The 21851-nt window shown below is 40.4% G+C and overlaps 2 protein-coding genes across 7 annotated transcripts in view; both read right to left on the minus strand.

Annotated features, from left to right (window-relative positions):
• Nucleotides 1–325: 325 nt before the first annotated feature.
• PSMA6 (proteasome 20S subunit alpha 6) lies at nucleotides 326–13463 on the minus strand. 3 transcript variants are annotated; one of them, XM_049825490.1, is made up of 8 exons: nucleotides 13264–13333; nucleotides 12076–12509; nucleotides 9018–9112; nucleotides 8186–8267; nucleotides 7771–7926; nucleotides 4509–4687; nucleotides 2218–2312; nucleotides 326–534 (listed from the first exon to the last, which is right to left on the minus strand). In XM_049825490.1, the coding sequence occupies exons 4-8, from the start codon at nucleotides 8199–8201 to the stop codon at nucleotides 477–479; spliced, it is 504 nt and encodes a 167-aa protein (XP_049681447.1). In that variant the 5' UTR covers nucleotides 8202–8267; nucleotides 9018–9112; nucleotides 12076–12509; nucleotides 13264–13333; the 3' UTR covers nucleotides 326–476. The 3 variants fall into 3 exon arrangements, with proteins under 3 accessions (XP_049681447.1, XP_049681446.1, XP_049681448.1); XM_049825489.1 differs by lacking the exon at nucleotides 12076–12509 and having other exon boundaries at nucleotides 13264–13463; XM_049825491.1 differs by lacking the exons at nucleotides 12076–12509; nucleotides 13264–13333 and adding an exon at nucleotides 12037–12057.
• Nucleotides 13464–18185: 4722 nt separating this feature from the next.
• The window catches only part of PRORP (protein only RNase P catalytic subunit), a 53814-nt gene continuing 50148 nt past the window's right edge, over nucleotides 18186–21851 (minus strand). For 3 of the 4 annotated variants that reach the window (XM_049825474.1, XM_049825475.1, XM_049825473.1), the window contains exons 7-8: nucleotides 20316–20511; nucleotides 18186–18601 (exon numbers count right to left, since the gene is read on the minus strand). In XM_049825474.1, the coding sequence (XP_049681431.1) occupies nucleotides 18473–18601; nucleotides 20316–20511 (325 nt within the window). In that variant the 3' untranslated portion in view covers nucleotides 18186–18472. The remainder of the gene's footprint in view (nucleotides 18602–20315; nucleotides 20512–21851) is intronic. The other variant, XM_049825476.1, reaches the window with a different exon arrangement.

Consider the following 21851-nt stretch of genomic DNA (forward strand, 5'->3'; position numbering starts at 1 on the left):
TCCTCATACAAACCTGAACAAATATTAAGATCTTAATTTCCCCACAGTTAAACCAGTGATGTTATAAGCCTTTCAACATCAGGGCAAGAGAATGCATGTAAATGTAAGATTATCTCAAGACACACACACCACGTAATCTGATATAAAACTTTACATTAGGAGCCAAATAGCTCAGATGAAAAATACAGCGCAGAGTATAAAATTTCTCTTAAAATACAACTAAAAGGCAAGCATCATCACAGAAACATTCAAAGTCATCAAGCATTTTGATGAGAATTTCATAGAACTGAAAGTTTAAAAAATTACATTAAAAGGAGACACCAAGTATTTCAAAAACCTCTGTTTTATTTGTACAGAGTAAAATACATCATATAGTGAACATTGTTTTCCACCCATAATCTAAAGCCATTAATAAGTGTTTTCTTTTCACCAAATATCCTGGCCAGAAGCACAGACAATGGAAATGGGAATGCTAATTAGTCTCTCTCTGCCAGAGCTACAAGGTGCACATCAATCTCTGCTTCTGTAAGGATCCTGAAAGAACAAAAAGAAATCTTAAATGGTTTAAATCATTCTTCCACTTAAGCTCCAATATTACAGTGTAATTTCTACACAAATAAGTTATATACAATGCATCTTTCAGCTCTTTAAAGCCCCACTGCCACAGCCACAGGCTGACATACCAATTCTTTCTGAAAAATAAAGGAAGAATCAAAGGCACTAGAGAGCAAAGAGGTAACAAATGGTAGAAAAAGAACAGGTAATTCCGCATGAGTAACATATTTGCAAGCTGGGACCTCATGAGAAGAATTGGTATGGTAATTAGTATGATTACTCCAAGGGGGACATAGGTTTTCATAGCCTTCTCTCTCTGCTTGTTATCCGTCCTTTCTGAAAAGGACATAAGACCGGTAAATGAAGTTTGGCAGAAAGCTAGCACTTGACCAGCAGTAGAAAAGGTGTAATGCAGTTCCTGCATGCTTTCTCAAAAACGCTATGCTATTCTGTTGTCCTAAACACACACCACCAAATGCAAAACCACCCATCATCACACCATGTCAACTTTAAACACATTAGGAAGCACTGAAAAGACTGCACCTGAAGGACCCAAGGTTTGAAGCCTCTCTCCAATCCTCACCTACCAAGTAGCTAGACTAAAGCAGCAGAGGACTTTTCTTCCTCATTTAGCTGTTCCTCTCTCTTTTTTAATTAAAAGAAAAGCAATGAAAGACTAAGGCAGAAATAACTGTACTCCTCTGCAGCAAGCCAGACTTAACTAAATTTTAGGTAAGACATACCTAGAGGGTCCGTTTGCATTAACAAAAAAGACCCAAAGCTTTTTTTGCAACATTTCATGCATCCTTCCACAGATACACATTGTGTTCTGAGAAGGCTGTCAAGTACACTGTATCTGGTGTGAGGTATAACCCTCAGCAGGAAGATTTCCAGGTGTTGACTCAAGAGTTTGACCAAGTAACCTTGCTGCACACAGCGCACTGCACTCAGATTCAGGCAATAACAAGGGAGGGAGGAAATGGCAGGTGTTTTGTTTTCATGCTAGGTGGGAATGCAGTGTACTCAGGAAGTAAAAGTTCAGCCAGTTCCAAATTACTGCAGCTATCTTTAAATCCAGGATCTTTTAATCTTGTCAAATTTAAACAGAATATTTCAACTCATACAAATTCAATCTATTAACTATATACTGGAGATGTTAAAAACTGCTGCAATAACAAGATGAGCAAGAGTCATTTAAAGATCTCATTTAGAAAAGGATTTAAAAAAGATTAAGTGACTTGCAAAATTTTCCCTAACATAAAAGAGACTTCACTGCATTAGTTGTCATGACTATGATTTGGAAGTGGACTCCAGATACTAGTATAAAGAAAAATTTTGATTCTTTTAAGCATGAAAAATCAGCTAGACCAGATGTAACTACATTTTAATCATCACATAAAGCAATACCCTTTCAAGAAACAAAAGGCAACACTTTTTTTCTACTGGATGCCTTAACCATGTCAAACATTTTAAAACTGTGTTATTTTTTCAAACAATGTCTTTTACCCCTACACGTTTTGAGGAGAGACAAGTAAAAAAACCTTCAAAACTTCAACATCTGACATTTATCTCTTTTTCTTGATTTACCATTACACAAGAAGTTAAGGCTAATTGCACATAACCAGAGAAACACACTAAGTTTTATCAACACTGATCACTTACCTGAATTTAGGATTTTCCACTGTAACTACACCAACTTCTATTTCTGAAGGTTTGAAATCAATGGATAGTACAGTAGACAGGCATGTTATTGCTGTCTGAAAGATGACAAAAGTCCCTATCATTAAACAGAAAGCATTAAGGCTTTTTTTTTTTTAATAGACATAGCATTAACAACTATCCTTCCTTCTAGTTTTAAGTTATTTTCTTCCACCTCAACACCTCAGCTGAAAAGTTTCGAATAGTTTCCCCTTGTTACAGAACACAGTCCCTCTCTGGTGCTCTCCCTAAAAAGTCCAATCTAAAAAAAAACAACAACAAAGGGACATGCCATTTTCATAGCAGAAAAAAACCACAACAAAACCAAAACCTTTTATCATGCAAAGAATAAAAACCCAGGTCCCAAGGACAGAACATGTTTCATTAGTGGCAAACAAGACAGACATAATCATTACAGTTCAAGATTACTCAAAGCACATGTCACTTGCATAGCTTCCATTTCGGCTTTTCTTCTGTTAATTAAAATTATGTTCTGTTTTTAAAAGCTGCATTTCATCATAGCTTAACTTATTTTTTTTCCACCTTAATCATCACCTGTTTTAAAAGGTGTTCTTTGCAACCTCACTCATACTTAACCCTGCAGTAGGGTCATAATAATGCTAAAGATGTATTCCTAAAATGACGATTGAGCACAAAAAGAAGTTCCATAAAACAGCTATGTAGCTAGATGCTTATCATATCAGTTATTCTGACATGCTGGCATTTAATTCTGATCAGTAATGTGTGAGGAAGCGTAGAACACTAGACAAGACTTTTCAAAGTTTATTTTCAGTATGTTGATAATACATTGATTCTGCAATAATTCTATAAAACTATATAGATGTCTTACCAGAAGACTGCAAAGTTGTTAGAAAAAAACAACCCTCAAACAAAAAAAAAACCACAAAAAAAACCCAAACAAAATTCTTATCCTTGGAGCATTACCTCTAACGCAACACAAGCCTGGAAAAAAAAGGCAGTATACGTGTGTGTGCGTGAAGAACATTACAAAAATGTGATTCTTTTTTTTTGCTTGACAGACTTGCTTCTCCCTGTCACTGCCAACTTTCAGAGTAACAGTGTCTGATCTACATTCACAATATCAGCATTCTTACAAAAATAACAAGAGGTATAGAAGCGCATCCAGGATTTGACTGGAAGATTAACTAGCAATTAAGCATTTGCACCATACCATGGAAGTTTTATGAATTAAAAACAAGAATATGAAAAGACTGTTTCATCTACCTCCAACCGCTCAACTAAGAAACATGCACAGTATTCAAGCAGTGACAGAAAAATATATTTAATGTGAAAAATATTTAGGCAGGATAAAAAAGGGTCTCTGAGGTAATTTCAAATACATTCAATTTCAGTATGCTATGATTATATAACTCTCTCAGGATCTTCTCTTTAAAGAAATCACAAATTAAGGAAATCAGTACTTAGTAAGATAATACATACAAAACTTATGAGTTTATGCTGAGGAACTTTCCATTTAAATGGTACTTTCACAGTAATGTAGACTTCAGAAGTAATTTAGCTGAAGGTCTGAATCTGCATAGCAGTCACAGGGATCTTAGTACAATACTCTGTTTAATCTTACAAGAGAGTCGGTTACTTAGGTTATTACTCCCCATTTCAACTGCTGATCTTGTGATGCAGGAAACATAATATTATGAGAGAAGAACAAGGCCTGGCAGGAGAAACAGGTGGGCCATGGAAAGGACTGTATAGACAGATCTCTACAGTGTAAGTGAAAAAGTAAGGCTGATTTATAAAATAAGTTCATTGACCTATGTTATAAGCAGGATACATTTTTATAATGGGACTTGAACAACAGTTTTCACAGTAGGCATAACAACTGTTGTTATATTTACTAAACTGACAGACAAGCACTACCCCACCCTCTTTGAAATGCTTTCTAACATGAAGATTGGTTTAAGTGCCACTAAAAGAAAATTGTACTTGTATCCCCAGAATCAAGCACTGTAGTAACCAACCACCAGCTACAGTGGGAGTGCTACAATTATAGATTCTGCTTCAGCTAATGTAAAGCAGAAAAAAGCAGATTAGATGACTAAACATTTGCAAAATACCTTAAAAAGATTTTCTGGTTGGAATAGCTATACTTGCTCTGGCAGCAATACGGAAGAAAACAGGAAATGCCTAAGTGCACTCCTCTATATCACAAGCCTACATACAGCATATTCATTAAAAATACTTTAACAAATCTTTATTTCCTTCTGCTGGCCTACCTCTACTGTTTGTTCATATGTCCAATCAAATTTCTTCTTTACTTTCTTTTCAAGAAAACTGGTTGACTCTGTCTGTTTAACTCCTGCAGCTGTGGCCTTGAATCCACAATAGTAACCTGCTGGATCACACTTGTATACCTGAGGGCCGTGTTCTTCATCAATACCAATCAAAATCATACCTTTAAAAGAAAATCTGTTAATTTCTTTCCCCAATTTTAGCAATTTCATTCAACTGAAGAACAGAATAGACACTCCCCTCCTGTGAAAAAGATGCATGCACAGCAGCACATTTTTGGGAACCAGTCCAACACCGAGCTGTGATTTTCTCTGTATCTCTAATTCACCATTTCTTACCAGCATCCCATCACCAGGTGCGCAACTCAGTTTAGTGCAAACTACATTTCTGTCATTCCCAAAGACGGCTACTCATTAAACATAGGAACATTTTTGCCACATTCAGTGTGCAAAGAACCACAAAGTCAGGAAATACAAAAGCTTAATCCTGCTACAAAGGTAACACAGCCACAATTCACATCCTGGGTATTGTATGAAGCTTTAAAAGTATAAACAATAGTTCTATTAACTTGTGCCTTTTTTACCAGAAAGCAACTTTACAAATATGTTGAAACTAATGGGAATATTAAAATATCAACTTTAGATTTCTAACTGTATCCTGATAAGCACTGCATTACATCCTTTTTCCTCTTTCCCTTAAAGGAAAAAGAAAATCTGAAATGAAGTATGGCAATACCAGAACATAAAACTGAGTCTTTGAAGAACATTTGACTAAGTGCTTTCAAGTTGGATAGACTTCAAGTAACAAAAGTTGGTCACATCACTGAAATGCATCTGTGTTCACCCACACTTCTAGATTTACAGTTGTATAGTCTCAATATGCATATTAAAAATAACTTGAAAGCAGTACTTGCAAAAAAACCCCAAAACAGAACAAGGCCAAGGTTTTAAATTATTTTCGCTTTACACTTGTGTAACTTTTAACTAGTAGTTATAGCTGATAAGCTTCTGAGCAGCTACTACTACAACAGAGAAAATTTTCCCATGATCTTTTCAAAAAAGGTTAAGGTTAAGAAAAATATATTTTTATTCATGTATTAAAAAAAAAAAACAAACAAAAAAACCCCAAACCAATCTCTTTCCAGTAGTATCAAGGCCTGGGAAATGCCAAGGAAAGAAAAAACAATCATTCCTGAACATTACAAGCATACAAGCATAGGAAAATTGCCTCATCATGGAAACTGTGGTGCAACCCTGAATGTTACTGCTTTAGTGAGAAGTGCTAGTGCCTACTATGATTACAAGAAGTGATTCATCAATTCTGAAACTATTCTCCTTAAATGAAAAAAAAAAAACCCAAAACCAAACCCGACGCAAACAAAAAGAAACCCAGACAGAATGGTTAATGAAAAAGTAATTGAGGAAACATTAAGTGTTTCATCTCAGTTCCCAGTCAGCCTAACAGTATGGTTATAATTTGCTCATAGCCAAATGTAAGAGAAAAAGCAAGTCAGAACCAACCTCAGAACACAGAGGTGACCTGGAATATCTACAAAAAACAACTTTACACACATCTTTTTTTTATTTAAGCTGCATTTGCTGCTATAAAACAAGACTGGTGTAGAAATGTTTGCAAGTGAGGTATTTTTAAACACTTCTCTCTTCTATCATGGTTAAGAGCAAAAATTATGCAGATTTTTGTCCTATGCATACTACTCAGATAAAAAAGCCATAAAATCTGCACAAGCATAACTGCACTCTCCATATGTCTGTTTTAACAGTGACATTTACAAAGACACTGGTAGAAAGAGCATCTCCCATTCACAGACATCACAATGCAGTGCAAACAGACCAGGCCCCAAAAACTAAGGAGAAATAGCATCACACGTTTAAAAGAGGCTAAATCATTTACCCCAATGCAAACACTAAGACAATGGTAAAATCACGGCTCCAATTCAAGACTTCAAACACTGCTCTCTCATTTGGCTGTTCATCCCTCTTACTCCTTCAGTTACATCCTGTATTGGGTCTGGCTGAGATGGAGTTAATACTCCCCATAGCAGCCCTCATAGCACTATGCTCTGCATCAGTAGCTAAAAAGGTGTTGATAGCACACCAGTGTTTTGGCTACTGCTGAGCAGTGCTGGCACAGCGTCAAGGCTGTCTCTCCAACATTTTTGCCCTCCCCTCAATGGCAGGCTGGGGCAGGGCAAGATCTTGGGAGGGGACATAACCGGGACAGCTGACCTAAACTAACCAAACAGATATTCCATACCATATGACGTCAGCTCAGATATAAAAGCTAAGTGAAGGGAGACGGAAGGAGGGGGCATTTTGTCTTCCGGAGCAACCACTACACGTACTGAAGCCCTGCTTCCCGGGAAGCGGCTAGACATTGCCTGCTGATGGGAAGTAGAGAATAACATCATTTCTTTGCTTTTGCGCACGACCTTTGCTATCAGTTTATTAAACTGGTCTTATCTTGACCCACGAGCCTTTTGTTATATTTTCTCTCCCCCATCCAGCTGAGGAGGGGGAGTGATAGAGCGGCTTTGGTGGGCACCTGGCATCCAGCCAGGGTCAACCCACCCCACATCCGTATCTTGCACAATTTGAAAATGGGTGAGAATTTCTTATACTTGAAGTTGCAAGCTTAGACAAGAAACAGTGTCCTGGTTTCTGCTGCGATAGAGTTAATTTTCTTCCTAGTAGCTGGCATAGTGTTATGTTTTGGGTTCAGTATGAGAAGAATGTTGATAACACACTGATGTTTTCAGTTGTTGCTAAGTAGTATTTAGTCTAAAGTCAAGGATTTTTCATCTTCTTATGCCCGGCCAGCAAGAAGGCTGGAGAGGCACAGGAAGTTGGGAGGGGACACAGCCAGGGCAGCTGACCCAAAGTGGCCAAAGGGGTATTCCATACCATGGGATGTCATGCCCAGTATATAAGCTGGGGGGAGCTGGCCTGGGAGGGATCGCCCGAGTGGTGAGCAATTGCATTGTGCATCACTTGTTTTGTATATTCTAATCCTTTTATTATTATTGTCATTTTATTATTATCATTATTAGCTGCTTCTTTTCTGTTCTATTAAATTGTTCTTATCTCAACCCACGAGTTTTACTTTTTCTCCGATTCTCTCCCCCATCTCACTGGGCGGGAGGGAAGTGAGTGACGTACATGGTGCTTAGTTGTTGGCTGGAGTTAAACCACGACAAACAGAAAAGATATTTTCATACTCTATACTTACAGCAACCAAGAGGCCTCATTTCAGCATTTTGCGTATAGACCTGAGAAATATCTGCAATCCTTTTACACAGCATATCCACAGGGATGTCATAGCCATACTTGTACTTCCAGTTAGCAGCCTCATAGCGGGCTCTCTGCACCTGGGATCTGCTGTCAGCTAGACAGAAAGAACTAATATTAATTTCACTGAACATGTACCATGTTTATTCGCAGCACTGCTTGAGAATGCAAATTCCAGTCCCGAATTTAAGTTGTCTTTAAATGTACACGTCAGAACTAGACAAGTTCTCCAAAACCAGACTGAGTGGAACAAATCTCCTAGAGCATTTATTTGGTTTATGTGATGTAAAGTTGGTGAACTACATAAAAAAATCTGACACACTTCAGATACTTATAAAAGATGGTGAATTAAATACCTGTCATTCCTGTCATCACACAGCCAATATTTTCAGTAATTCTGAATAAATGAGTCACTGTGTTGGAATCCAGTAACTTGTCCTAAAGAAGAAATGGAAATAATCTAATAGAAAACGCTGTCCTTCAAGTACAAAAAAAAAAAGACAGACTCGGGATGCTCTAGTATCTACAGAAGAGCCCGAAAGAATCAACTAACAGCTAAAAATTGCCTTTCAGGCTCTCCACTATTTACTGCTCTAGGCGTGCAAAGGAAGAAACAGAAGAATAGGGAAGATAAAAACCTCAATATCTGGAAAAGGATGACAGCTAGAGCATGACCAAAATCAAAGTCCTTTCTCCTCTGAAGAAACTTTGAGAACATACATACAAAAACTTGTGCTCTTATTGTATGCTGCCCTTCAAACACAACAGTTTTCCCCCTTTGTCAACAATACATGACCACTGCTGAAACACTCATGAAAATCTGTCCTGTATGCTATTGGTGTAACATTTTCTGAGTAAGAATTAAAGAAATTAGGAAACTGATTACGGACGATGCAGCCCTTACAAGCCAGAGTAATGTCTGCATGCTGAAGTACAGCAGGACCAACTTTGTATTTTAGCTTTATCCCTATCAACTACAGGGAAAACTAGTGTTACAGGACTTGGTGATGAAATGTACAATCAAGCACTAAATGGAGCTAGAACTTGTAAGCAGAATGCTAATATGATATTCAATTCAAACAGCAATACATGTCAATGCTAATAAATGTAATATCAATGTTGCAGAGTTTCTCCCCCACCTTTTTTCTCACCTCCTTCCAGTCCTCCCCTCAAAACCAGACTACTTACAGGTACTTTCTTCTGTGTTACAATTACTGCAGAATCTTTCCCACGAACAGCTACAGACGTAAGTCCACCTTGGTTTATGGCCTTAAAAGCATATTCTAGAAAAATACATAGATGTTAATAAAAACAGCGTTAGAGATATTAGAACAATTAATTCTGACACAACTTCCCCCAACACAGAAATCTCACCAAGTTCTGGCCTTTTAAATACTTCAATACTTGTGCAACACTTTGTGTCTTTAAGGTCTTTAGTACAATGCACACAAGAACCTTCTGATAGGAATTAGTCATTGACTCTTTTTACAAAACCGCTACCACTGCTTCCTTCAAATATTTCTAATAATTTGCCTTTTTTTTCAGTTAGAATGCTTAACAGCAACTGCATTTATTTTAAAAGGCTGTCCTGCACTTGACCAAAATGGTCCAACCTTAACCTACAGTAACTGTAAATCCTTACAGAGGATTTTTTTAACATGCAAAAGTTTAGCATTTCAAGTGTTATTACCATTGCAAGGATGTAATGTTCTTTTGTAGATTTTAAGTGCTACAGATGAAAACTGAAACAATGGACCAGGCACAGAAGATGGGTTTTAACCTTACTATCATATTTTCTGACGATGTTCAAACACCGCAATGCTTTTATTCACTTTTTAAAATGAAACCTATGCACATGTCATATCTGTGTTATTCAGATAAATACAGTGGATTAAGATTTACTTGATATGATCCATGAAATAAATTTCCATCAATTAATGGTTTCAAAAAGCCCAGGAACAACTACTTTCAAAATTGTTTATCTGGCAATATACAATAAACATTCAGAACTTCCTAACATCTGGTTAGGAGAGGGAAGTTTCAGGCAGTAGCTAAATGTAGATGAATTTTTTGTTAGCTATGTGAATGAAACTGGAATTTAGAACGTGTCTAACAGCACAGCAAATTGCTAAAACCATCTTCTAAAATAACAGGAGCAAGAAACTCAGCTGTTTTAAAAGCTCCATTCAGGTCTATGGAAGAGACTGCACAACAGGAGAGGAATAATCTGAAAATGAAGAAACAAATCTTGCAATACCAGAATCTTGATGTTCAATCTGCTGAGTCAGTGTTGTGGAAGGACTGATCGCCATGTATTTATGGCACTGTATTTATTGCTCTCAGGCATCAGAGCATTTACTGGTTACCCAAACATGCCATAAAGAATGTTCCCCTTTTCTCTCCACTAGATGCGCAACTCTGCTCACCTCTTCACTTCCCCAAATGAGTGCTAGCCTGCAGCAAAGCACAGAACCCAATGAGACATGAGCTAGCACTGCCCACAAACTGGTCATCATGTTTGAAGCCCCAGGCCAGGGCTCTGCAACACTTGTTTATTTATGCATGCAAGTATCTGAAGGGAGGGTATAAATAAGATGGACAGAACCAGGCTCTTTTCAGCAGTGCCCAGTGACAGGACCAGAGGCCATGGGCACAAACTGAAACACAGGAGGGTTCATCTGAACATCAGAAACGCTTTTTTACTGTAAGGGTGACTGAGCACTGGCACAGGTTGTCCATAGACATTGTGGAGTCTCCATCCTTGGAGATATTCAGGAGCCGTCTGTGGACACAGTCCTGGGCAACCAGCTCTAGGTGGCCCTGCTTGAGCAGGGGGTCGGACCAGATGACCTCCAGAGGTCCCTTCCAACCTCAACCGTTCTGTGACAGTTAGGTGGGAGCAGGAATAGGTGCCCTCACAAACTGGTTTTGCTCACAAGTACTGAGAACCAGGCTTGCTGAACTGCAGCCTCTTCTCACACTACTCCCATTACCATCTGCATTGCCCAGTTTTCAAAGAGACAAGCCAAAAAGTGAAGTGGCTCTTGCAGTACAACAAATCCAAATTGCTAGTGGCGTTTTAAGTCTGTCTTCTGCTATGTAAGTATTTCAGTAGTACTGCACACATTCTTTCTGAAAACAGCAGTCCCTTGCTGTTCCCTGAATATATCACAACAGTCAGAAATTTGACCATAATAATTTTCTTCACCTCTCAAAATTCCACTTAGGTGAAACATCACCTTTGAAGACTGGAACTAATAGGTGGCAAGACAACACTGCTGCTCTGAGGGATTTTAACCACAGCAACGAGAGACATAAGTAACTGTTACTTTTCTAATACGAGATCACTTCAAGGGCACGTGAGCTTTCTGAGCTTTGGGAGCAGAAGACAGATCTAAGTCAAACTACAGGCATTTCAGTCCTATATCACTACGCTGGAAATCGCTGTTCAGGTACTACCAAATTCCAGAAAAACTCAAGTTTTAAGGCAGCCTTAAAACAACACGTATCCATGCCCATCCTTGACAGCACCTAGTTAATCTGAATCCAGCACAGGGACAAGGATGTACAGGATTCAAAAAGAAAGAAAGAAAGAAACGAGCTAAATTCAGATATTTGACCTCAAGCAAACATGAGCTTTCTGCCCATGGCTAGCTAGCAGAGACATTAGTGCGGCACCATGCCCGAGTTACCAGCCTGGCTGTGGGTAGAGTGAGCTCATACTTGCTTGAGGCTAACTATGCACACCTAGGTATTTTTCTTCCCATAGCATATAGGCACTTAAAATATCTTTAAGACAGCTTCAGGTTGTCTGCAGAGGCTCTCAAATACACATGCAGATACTTGCTTCTAAGACACTGGTAAAAGACATGGAGGTACTGCACGTTTCTCAGACATTAACCCAATGGTTGAATATACCCAGGACGTAGAAAATCAAGGCCCAGTTTCCTCTTTACTACAGGATGCTGAAACCATTCCCAACAAACAGTACTGCAACACAGAAACAGCCAGAAAGGCGATGCAGACCAACCAGCCTGTTTTAATGGCAACGGAATGTCGGAGCCCATGACTCTCCCATGACAGAGCCACTGACATCCTGCGCGAGGAAGCACTGTCCCTACCATCTGTACGTACAAGGCTTACTACGCAAGTTGCATACAAGCCTTATACACACTCCAGGTTTAAGACAGCACCTGTATGTAGGTACCTAGTAGAAGTAACTTTCTACCTGTGTATAGACACCTACACACAGGCAATTTCCCAGCTGCTCCTTGGACAAAGGACTGCTTGAGACTGGGCTGCCTGCCCACGAAGCCTGTTCCACATAGCCTTCTTCCTGAGAAAAACTCAAGGGCAGACACAGAAGAAACTATTGGCTACCATGGACAAGTCATGCAGCCTGGTCCCAGCAGCCTCCTTTCCTGGAGAACAGATGGACGTATGGATGTGCTGTGCAATGCACGTGCAGTGAAGTCACTGCAGCCAGGGAAGAAGAGCCACTAAGCTCCAGAGGAAGATGGCATCAGGATGATGCTGCCAAAATGACTCATCTGGCCCTGTTGTGAGGATCCTCCAGGAGCACTCTCAGTGAACTGTCCTGCCAGACTGCAAGTTGACTATGCTGTTACAGGGTATTCTGTAGAAGGAGCACCATGAGGCTATTCTGCAGAATCTGGTGCACTGTAAAAATAGGAATAAAAGTTTCAGTGGCCTACGGAAGAAGATGAAGCTAGGCTGCAGCTTAACTGCAGAATGTTCAAAGAAGCCTGGAAATAAAGCGTGGTTGCTGCTACCTTGCAGGCCGTGATGTACAGAACACATGGCATTTGGCTGTAACAAGAGAGCATGAGTTATCTCAAAAAACTGCCTCTGTTACTCTGGCATGCAGGGTTTGAGGCAGTTCAAGTCCCATTTCAAACAACTACTGTAGTTCTCAGATTCCAAAACACAAGGCTCCTAAATTTGTTAAGATAAACTGGAAGAAACATTTTAGGGGGAATAAAGAGTTTCTGGGTAGATGTCAGTTTGGTCTCCGAGCATCTGAAATCGAACACCGGCCAGTAACAGGAGGTGCCTCCCCCTGGCAGGGGACACTCGGGGGGTGGGGTGGGGATGGGGCGCTACCCTGGCTCAAAGTTTTCCTTATCTCGTGAGAGGATCCCTTTCCCAGGCCGCCACGCCCGGGATCGCAGCTGCTCCAGGCTCCCTCCAGGCTTCTCCCCGCACACCGCAGGACCAGGCAGGCCGGGAACCGAGACTCGCCAGCCCCGGCAGGCGCCACGTTTCCCCCCCGCCCTCCCCAAAGGCAGCCAGGCTCGGAAGAGGTCTTCCCAGCCGGCTGTAGCCCCGCTCGGCGGGGAGCGGCGGCGGCGTGGGCAGGCCGGGCCCGTGACGGGGCAATTCAGCGGCAGCATCCCCGGGGCCGGACACCCACCGACTTGGTAGAGGCGGCCCTCGGGCGAGAAGATGGTGATGTGGCGGTCGAAGCCGGCGCTGGAGCCTCGGGACATGGCGGGAGCGGGCGGGCGGCGCGGCCGAGGGGCTCACAGCCTGCAGGACCCCACCGCGAGCACAGACAGGGCACCCGCTGAAGCACTTCCGGGTTACCACCTCCGCGCAGGCGCCGAAGCACACCCCGCTCGCGCACCGTCACGCTCCCCCTCCACCCCTGCGCATGCCCGGGCGCCGCGGCCCTTTCCCCGCCCCCCCGCCCCTCACCCCTCCCGCCCGCGCCCGCCGAGCATGCGCAGGGGGGCGGCTGCCATGTCGCGACACGTCGCCCTCGCCGTGAGGAAACGCAGACCGCGGCAGCTGTGACGCGTTTAACCGGGTGTGTGTGTGTGTGTGTGTGTGGCTGACAACCCGCCGCCCTCGGCTGCGTGGCGAAAAGGCGGTGGGAAGCCGGGGGGCAGGCGGTCGGGCCGGCGGGGGATGCTGACAGAACCGATGGAATGATTTCTGCTGCTTGGGAAACCGCAGGCGCCTGGGGCAGCCGCTACAGAACACGCGCGGAGGTATCAGAGAACTGGAGAAAAGTATCACGAGCTGTACAGGCAGCCAGGAAAACACACACACACACCCCTCTTCATTTTCTAAAGTATCATCACGAGCTGTACAGGCAGCCAGGAAAACACCCCCCCCCCCCCCTTCATTTTCTAAATAAAGTATTTCCACGTGTTCTCTTCAGCGAGCATTACTTTAAAGCAAAGAAATACAAACTAACCTCAAAAAAGATGTCTGAGTTATTCATAATGAGTAACTTGCCACAGCTGCACTATAATGTGATGTTTAAAAGACATAACTTTTTATCAATGTCCAGTACAAAGGGAAATTCCCCAAATTTAAACTCATGCATATATGTGCTTTTTGCCTTTCAGCATCTTGGATTTCCCCTGCTCTTTGTGGGAAGGCTTTTTTTTAAAGTCGGTCATTAAAAGAGTTGGAAAAGCTGTGTTTTGGTATCCACACCTCTGTTTTAAAAGATGATTATTAGATGAGCTTACTCTTTGTTGAAGTAGCAGATTACAGGTGCATTTTGTGGACGCCATACATTAAAAGTTTGCTTTCTTGAATCTTTCAATATACTTTTCCTGCTTAATAACGCTACGGGCCAATAAAATGTCTTGCTACATATTACAAAAGAGTTTGTCCCCTTCATTAGGGAAGCACTTTGTGGGCAGACATGCAATGTTTAAAGCTGTGATGCAAGCACTGGAACATGGAAAACAAGAAAATGTAAGAATGTCTCTGCTGGGTCAGACAAGAGTCTGTCTAGACCCATGCCTCGTCTCCAACTGTGGCCAAAAGTGGATGCCCAAGGAAAAGAATTAGACTACAGAGAGTCTTTAATGATACAGTCCCTGAAAACTCTCCCAGTCTCCGACCATCTGGAGGGACTTCCAACAGCAGAGATAGTGTCTGGTTATTTTATAACCCTTGCTGGTCTCCTCTTGAACTCACATGAACTTCTTGCATCCATAACATGCTGTGGCAGAGTTGCTCAGCATAACGACGCGTTGTGTGGTTTCATCTGAAACCTCACCTTTCATCTGAACCTTCTATCTGCCCGTACCGTTTGATGCTGCTTCTGTACTGGAAGACACAGCAAGCAACCGATCCCTGTGCTTCCCTCCACAGCACTTGTGATTTTTACGACCCCTATGTCTCTTAAGACCTCTGTTTCTCCAGGCTGAGGATTCCTACCCTCACAGTCCTTCCGCGTACGAAGCTCTTCCATTCTGTAACACTGGAGTTTAATGTCTGATTTTTTTTCTTTTGAGAAAAAGGGGAAGGGAAAACGGAACGAATTATCAAGCATTCAGCCTGACTGCCAAAAAGTAACCAAGTGAGAAAATCCTTAAATGTTTGGAATCAAAGATTCGATATTTGACTTAGACCAAGGAAAGAGTAGTAGTTGTTCAATACCATGGCCATGACAGAGGGGAAGTCATGCTACTTGCAGGATATAGCTTCCACAAGTTTTCTCCATCTGCACAGCAATTTTGTCAGCTTCCAAAGTACGGTTTTGTTTCAGAAGAGCAATCGCGTATTTTTGGTTTAGTGTTCATCACCTCTGATCGACCGTATGAGAGTTGAAGTCTGTGTTGCAGGATCCTGAGGAAAACTGTTCTCACTGACATCTTTTTAACATAGTAAACACTAAGTGGATGAGCTTGGAGATGACACTATTCACAAAGTATCTATAGTGCAGGCTAAATCAGTTCAGCCTTACCTCAGGTCTATCTTGCCAATGTGTCTCCATCTCCACAGCACATGGTAGGCTGAGTGTTAGCTCCTTCTGATTCCTATTCTCACTCAGCGTGGTAGCAAAGGGCAGTCAGTGGCATTTGCCATGGTTTCAGCGGTTTCAGGGGTACCAATTGCTGCAACATTTGGAGGACCTGCCCTTCTAGCATTCAGCGTGGACCCATCAATCTAATAAACTACTACCAGACAGACATTAAAAATCCTTCGATTTTTACTGTACCACTGTACTAAAAAGTAGTAGATGTCAAGTAGATCTGCTGGTAGATGCCAGTAGATTTGCTGGTAGATTGCTTTGGTTTGGCTCTCAGGTTTATTGCCAATGAGCCCCCCCCCTTCCCCCCCCCAAATTCTTTTTAACATACTTGGAAACAAATCCTCATATTCACTGTTATCTCTAAATTCCCTGTTTCAGTAATCTATCTGACATTTCCAGGCTTACAGCCACACAAAAGCAATGTTTTTTCACAAATATCTTAAAGAAAATGCAAATAATTAATCTCAGACAGAACTGGGCCTCTGGAGACTGTGTACATCTATATGAACAGGTGGTATGCAATTGAAAAAGTCTGTAGGTTGATCACTAACATTTCCTCTTTGGTTCCAGAGAGAAGAGGCTATTAATTCCCTATAAGGATCAAACAAGGAAAAAAAAAAAAGTCACAACAATTCTGACACTAATGTTGGGACATTTTCCTGTCATAAATTCCAGATTCTGTTCCATCTTCCCCTAAATACACTCAGAATGTGTATTTAGGAAGAGTCACTATTTAGAAGGTATTCTGCTATCTCTGTAAGAACAATTTTGAGATGAAACCCAAGTGATTGATTAGGGTCATGTCTGTTCTCAGTCAAAAGGAAGTACAGGATGCATTTATTCCAGTTAGATGTTGATATTCTGCATGTCTGTTAATGACCAGGGTGAGGTAAAATACGAACTTGAGTGGGTGAACATGTCCCACAATGAAAAGGATAACCTCAAGGTGCAGTTTCTGGCCAGCTAAAGCTGACCTGAGGCAGAACTGCAGGGGCCCACCTTCTGCGGCCTGACATTTTAGCTCCCCTCCCAGACAGGTACCAGTACTTGTGCAATGGTGCTATTTCCCTATACCACCACTAGTTTTGATCTAGCCTAAACAATTTTTTTAAAGGGTTTGCATTCAGCTGACCCAACTCTGAATTGCTTAGGACTGCACAACCGCCAGAGCTAGTCCCAAACTGGGACTGTAACATCACTGATTCAGATCCGCTGATGCTGTTGTGGAACTTCATACAGAGGGTAAGTAATCCTCATACAGAGCAACAGTTGCTAACTAAGCGGTCCTGTACAGGAGAAGATACTTACTTTAACAAAGCAGTATTTGCCTTTTCAAGGAGATGTGGCAGTTCTCTGACTTACAGAATTGTAGAAACAATCTTCTGGCAAATTAGAAGTGAACTGGTTTGAGGAGTGAGAGAAGATGATCCAATGTCTCTGCTTTCCCTTGGAGACTCCAGAAAGCAGATGACATATAGGAGCTGGCAAGTTCTGTCAGAAAAGGGGTCTGTGAGAAATGCTACCAACAACATGAGGAATTTAAAACCAAGGTTCTAGGTTACCTTAAGAGGTATCCAGCTCTTCTACACTTTCTGCACAGTGCCTGAAGGACATGACTGTATGCAAATTGCACCTGCTCGTTTACAAACCAAGAGTAGAAAAGTGTCAGGATAGCTCTCTGATGTTAAAAAAAAAAAAGAAAAAAAAAAAGCAGAGAACATGCTTGAATGCTAAGAGTCTGGAGGGAGCTTTTCATGGGACACTGCAAAAGCTCAAAACTGCAAATACTATACAAAAAGATCATTATGATTCAGCTTGGTTTCAAACTGAGGATTTTTCAGTGTGAATGACAAATCTGATAAAAACATGATCTTTCATCTGAGATTAATGTGGCACTTCTGTGTTTTTTGGGAAAAAAAGTTTGTATTAAAGTGGTAAGTGCAATAAATGAACATGTTTACTCCACAAACACTTATAAATAATAACTTAGAACACTGTTCCTGTAATATACACCATTTTCCTTGCTTTATTTCTAACTTGGAATAGGTTTTATAAAAATATCTGTACAAAATTCAGTTTTATCCTAATACTGCCTGCAAGAGTTTCTAGTTATGATCAACTTTTGTTTAGAAAATTCACGCTTTTCCATAAGCAAACTATTCTAGTGACGTGAAACCCTGTCAGAAGCAGCAAATTTAAGAGTGTGAAAGAGCCACACAATATCACGCTGGCCGTTTCCTAATTCTTCCATTCAAAATCTTAATATATGTTGCTACAACAAATCTTTTGCATTCTACGTAATCAAACAAATTCTAGTTAGTGGGAGGAAGTATTAGGGCTATGTGCATCTGCCAAACAGTAAACATACCATTTGGCCCCCTTAGCTCCATTTATTGGCTATAGACATTGTGTGACACTGTTGCAAGGTCAGCCTTGCCTGTTTTGAAGGTACTTTGGAAGTCCTGCTTAACTTCTTTGAAGTACAGAGTTTATGAATTTCAGTGCAGAAGAAAAGTTTGAGGGGAAAAAAAAAAAAAGACTAAAAAACCACAACCTGAAATTCCAAGAGGGAAAAGCAAGTTTTAATTCAAATCACATTGAGAGGCTACAGAAATTGCCTGCAAAGATGGAAATAATGGACCTAATTCATCCCTGCTGGACCACCATTGATGTTAACAGATTTACTCCAGGAATGATTTTGACAAAACGCAGTTAACTGAATTTTCCTTAGTTATAGGTCTCACACATTAATCCCATAATTGTACTGCTGAGTTCTCCTAGTCAGCAACAGTGATTAAAAAAAAAAAAAAGGCAGCTTCAGCTTGTGCAATTACATTTTTCATCATTTCTGTTGAATGCAAAGCCATTTTCTTGGTACTCGATAGGAATCTTTTTCCTCAAAAGTGTCTTTATAAGGGATATGCCATGTATCACCTGTAGTCTGTACCACACAGTCATAACGGAAAGCAGGCTGTTGGATAAAGACAGATAAAAACATTTTTTTTAGACTTCACACAATATATTACTAAAATACCACTTACAGATAGTTATAACTTCCAAGACTTACCTTAGAAATCTCCATAGATTCATCTCTTTAACAACTCTCATTTATTTCCTTACACCAAACAAATTCTAGATTTTAGTACTGGAGGAAAAACTACATCTTTTAGTATTTTGTGGTCTAGGAGTCATCACAAATGGTTAAAATTCTATCTTCCATCTCCACCAGATAATAATGATTTGAATATAATGCATTCAATTTCTAGAAATAGCAAAATGATTGTTTTCTGTTCAGTTAAATGACATCACATGGGAATTAACTCAGGATGTGGAGTTTATAGGCTTGAACTGATAGGATTTAATGACACTAATGACATCTTGTGTTTGTTCTTCCAGCGTCCGTCTTTACAGAACAGACTTGTTCTGTTCTGAGGAGGATGCAAGAAAAGGGTTTATCACTAACACTTTCAAGAGCATCTAGTTGAACAAATACAATAAACTATTTTTCTGGTCTATTATGTTACAGGTATACTAACTCAACATATATAACACAAATACAAAAGAAACATTACTGGTTGGCAGTTATTGTTCTCAGAACATACTATCACCCTGTATGTATAGTCTTGGAAGTCTACTTTTCCGCGACAGCTTCCAGAATAACCTAGAACACAGCTACGACTGGGAATGTCAATCATCTAAATCACTTGTTTGGGAATTAAAATGTGAAAATTACTAGCCCTTTCGTACAAAAGAAAGAAACAAGGTGTAGCTAAAGCTGTGTTACTCAGGGAACCCTACATTCAGTACTTGGTTCCATAAAAAGAAACGTATATATGGCAACTGAATGAAAAGCTGTCATTCTTATAAGCCTGTATCTGTACGATCTGTAATGAATATTATTTTACAGTTTTAACCAGAGCAGCAAGAAAATTATCTGCATAGATGCAGTATTCCTTTTAGTAGGCGATAACAATGCACACAGACCAGATAACAAAAAACTGCATGATATAGAATGTCATGTGATGAATTTTTCCCTAGAAAAATCTTAAAACAGCTGCACTCCTGTTAAGGTACTGTTCATGGCTCACAAGGATACATGTCTCCTAGACAGTAACAGTACAGTATTCTGCTATAAGATGATACTATGCTTGGAAGACTGTAATTTCTGCAGCTGAATACTGACTACAAACGTGACCTGACTGTTCTGGGCTTTCCTTCATGAAACTTTATACATACTTTAGGGTAATATTACAGTGAATACTGAAATACCTCTATTTTCCTGCTTCCTTAAAATAAAATGAAAGAAACTGTATTGTACAATTAGAAGCATGGTATTTTATAATAGTGCTACAGAGGATAATAGGGTATTTCAAAGTTTAAAATAAATGAAAAAATATTGGCTCTTATGTTTTACAGCAATGGAAAGATTTGTATGCACAAACATAAATTTGCATTTACATTTACATTTTAAACATTTAGGCAGCATTTCTTGTCTTTCTGACAGTTTTCATGTTTGTGGCATGCTTTGTGAATACAGTGAATTTTCAGTAAGCATGGGCATTTTGAGCCCATTGGTACAAATCCACTTCTTAAGACTCTAAGAATCTTTTTGCTTCCAGAGTTTGAAATTGTGTATCTTTAATGAATATGCTCTGTGTACTTTCTGACTGCAGCAGAAAACTTACCAAAAATTTTATATGCTTTCCTTTTACAGAAGGGGAAAACACTATTTGGTGTCCACGCTGCCACTTACGGAATAGATGACGCGTCAGACTGTTGGAAAGACAAGCCTTGTGATCCCGGAGGAAGTCTCTAGTAACAAACTTGCAATGTTTGCCTGATTGAAGAGTGGCATATAACAAGAAGGCATCATCTTCAGAGCTTAACAAAACAAATGGAAAAGACAGACGTCATTCATGAGGCCATAAGCGGTTGCAGGAAATGAATCAAATGCTGATCTGAGACCTATTCATCAGCAACACTGAAAATTCCCATTACTACTCTAGTTCCATGGTAAAATAAAGAAATGCTTACCACTGAGCACCAAACGTACTACACAGAGCATTCTTCCCTCCTATCACAATTTGATAATACAACAATATAATCTTTTATCACGTAACAGTGCCATGTGGAACAGAACTGCTAAAACTCATAAGGGTACCCTCAAAACTTTGTTGGAATACAAACTATCATCACAACTGATAATAAAGTGTAATGTAGGCAACAGGACAGATCTGTGAATCTTTGTCTTTACATGGGTAAATACACTTTAAAAGGTACTATGATTATTTGAAAATACATTCAACATTAGCTGCTATTAAACGGAAACAATTTTAGGCAAAAATCTCTCAAAATACATTTATAGTGGGCATGAGATACCCTATACCTGGAGCAGCTGAGCAGAACTCTGCTTGAAACCACTTTTTGAGTGCTGTGGATTACTGTAATAGTAAGTGACAAGACACAAGATTAGTATTTCCAGCCTGTGGTTAAGAGTCCCCTTTACTGGTGCTCAAATAGCAGGAAAGAAAGCGATGTGATTCAACAGCAAAGAGAAGAGAGAGGGGATGAAGGAGAACAGATCTGAAACAAGGAGCCAGACAAGAAGAAACTTGGACTGGCTGTTGGGATAAGGAACTTGGTCAGAAGTTCTGGGAGCTGGAATCACAGAACAAATGGCAGAGACAGGTGAAGGATCAACAGTAGCCAACTCAGATGGAGACTTTGGGGGAGCTGGAAGCTAAGGAAAACTTGAGACTCATTATATGAGGAAAGCAGGGCAAGGAGAAACAACATTGAGGCAGAGGCAAGTACCTCGTTTTGAGACAAGAATTGGCTTGACTGGGCAAGAGCAAGGGGGTCGTGCTTCTTAAATTTGAGAGGCAGAGGGTCTATTTCCACTTACAGAAATATTCTCCTCCAGGAGCAGCAAGCAAGTCAGTGCTCCAGACTCTCCACACTCCTGGGTTACCAAGCAACATTGGCCAGGCATGAACTTCATCTTCCCCCATGCAAGGGTAACACAGCAGACCACGACTGTACACTGATGCTATCAGGTATTCTGTAAGTTCAGACCACTGTGGTCTTGGCAGTGGTTTTAACAGTCATAAATCCTAATAAACCACACAGATGTCAACGTGATTCTAAGTGATGAAATTCTTCATAACGTAACTTTTATTATGTATTAGTTTTTTGAAGCAAGTATAGCAAGATATGTGTTT

Source organism: Accipiter gentilis, chromosome 22 (assembly GCF_929443795.1).
Source record: "Accipiter gentilis chromosome 22, bAccGen1.1, whole genome shotgun sequence".
Taxonomy (NCBI): domain Eukaryota; kingdom Metazoa; phylum Chordata; class Aves; order Accipitriformes; family Accipitridae; genus Astur; species Astur gentilis.

Coding starts and splice junctions, on each gene's coding strand:
- PSMA6 (XM_049825489.1), bottom strand. CDS start 13,339: ATGTCCCGAGGCTCCAGCGCCGGCTTCGACCGCCACATCACCATCTTC. Junction 8,268..9,017: donor TAACACAGAAGAAAGTACCT/GTAAGTAGTCTG, acceptor TTTCTTCTTTAG/GACAAGTTACTGGATTCCAA. Junction 2,313..4,508: donor CATATGAACAAACAGTAGAG/GTAGGCCAGCAG, acceptor GTCATCTTTCAG/ACAGCAATAACATGCCTGTC.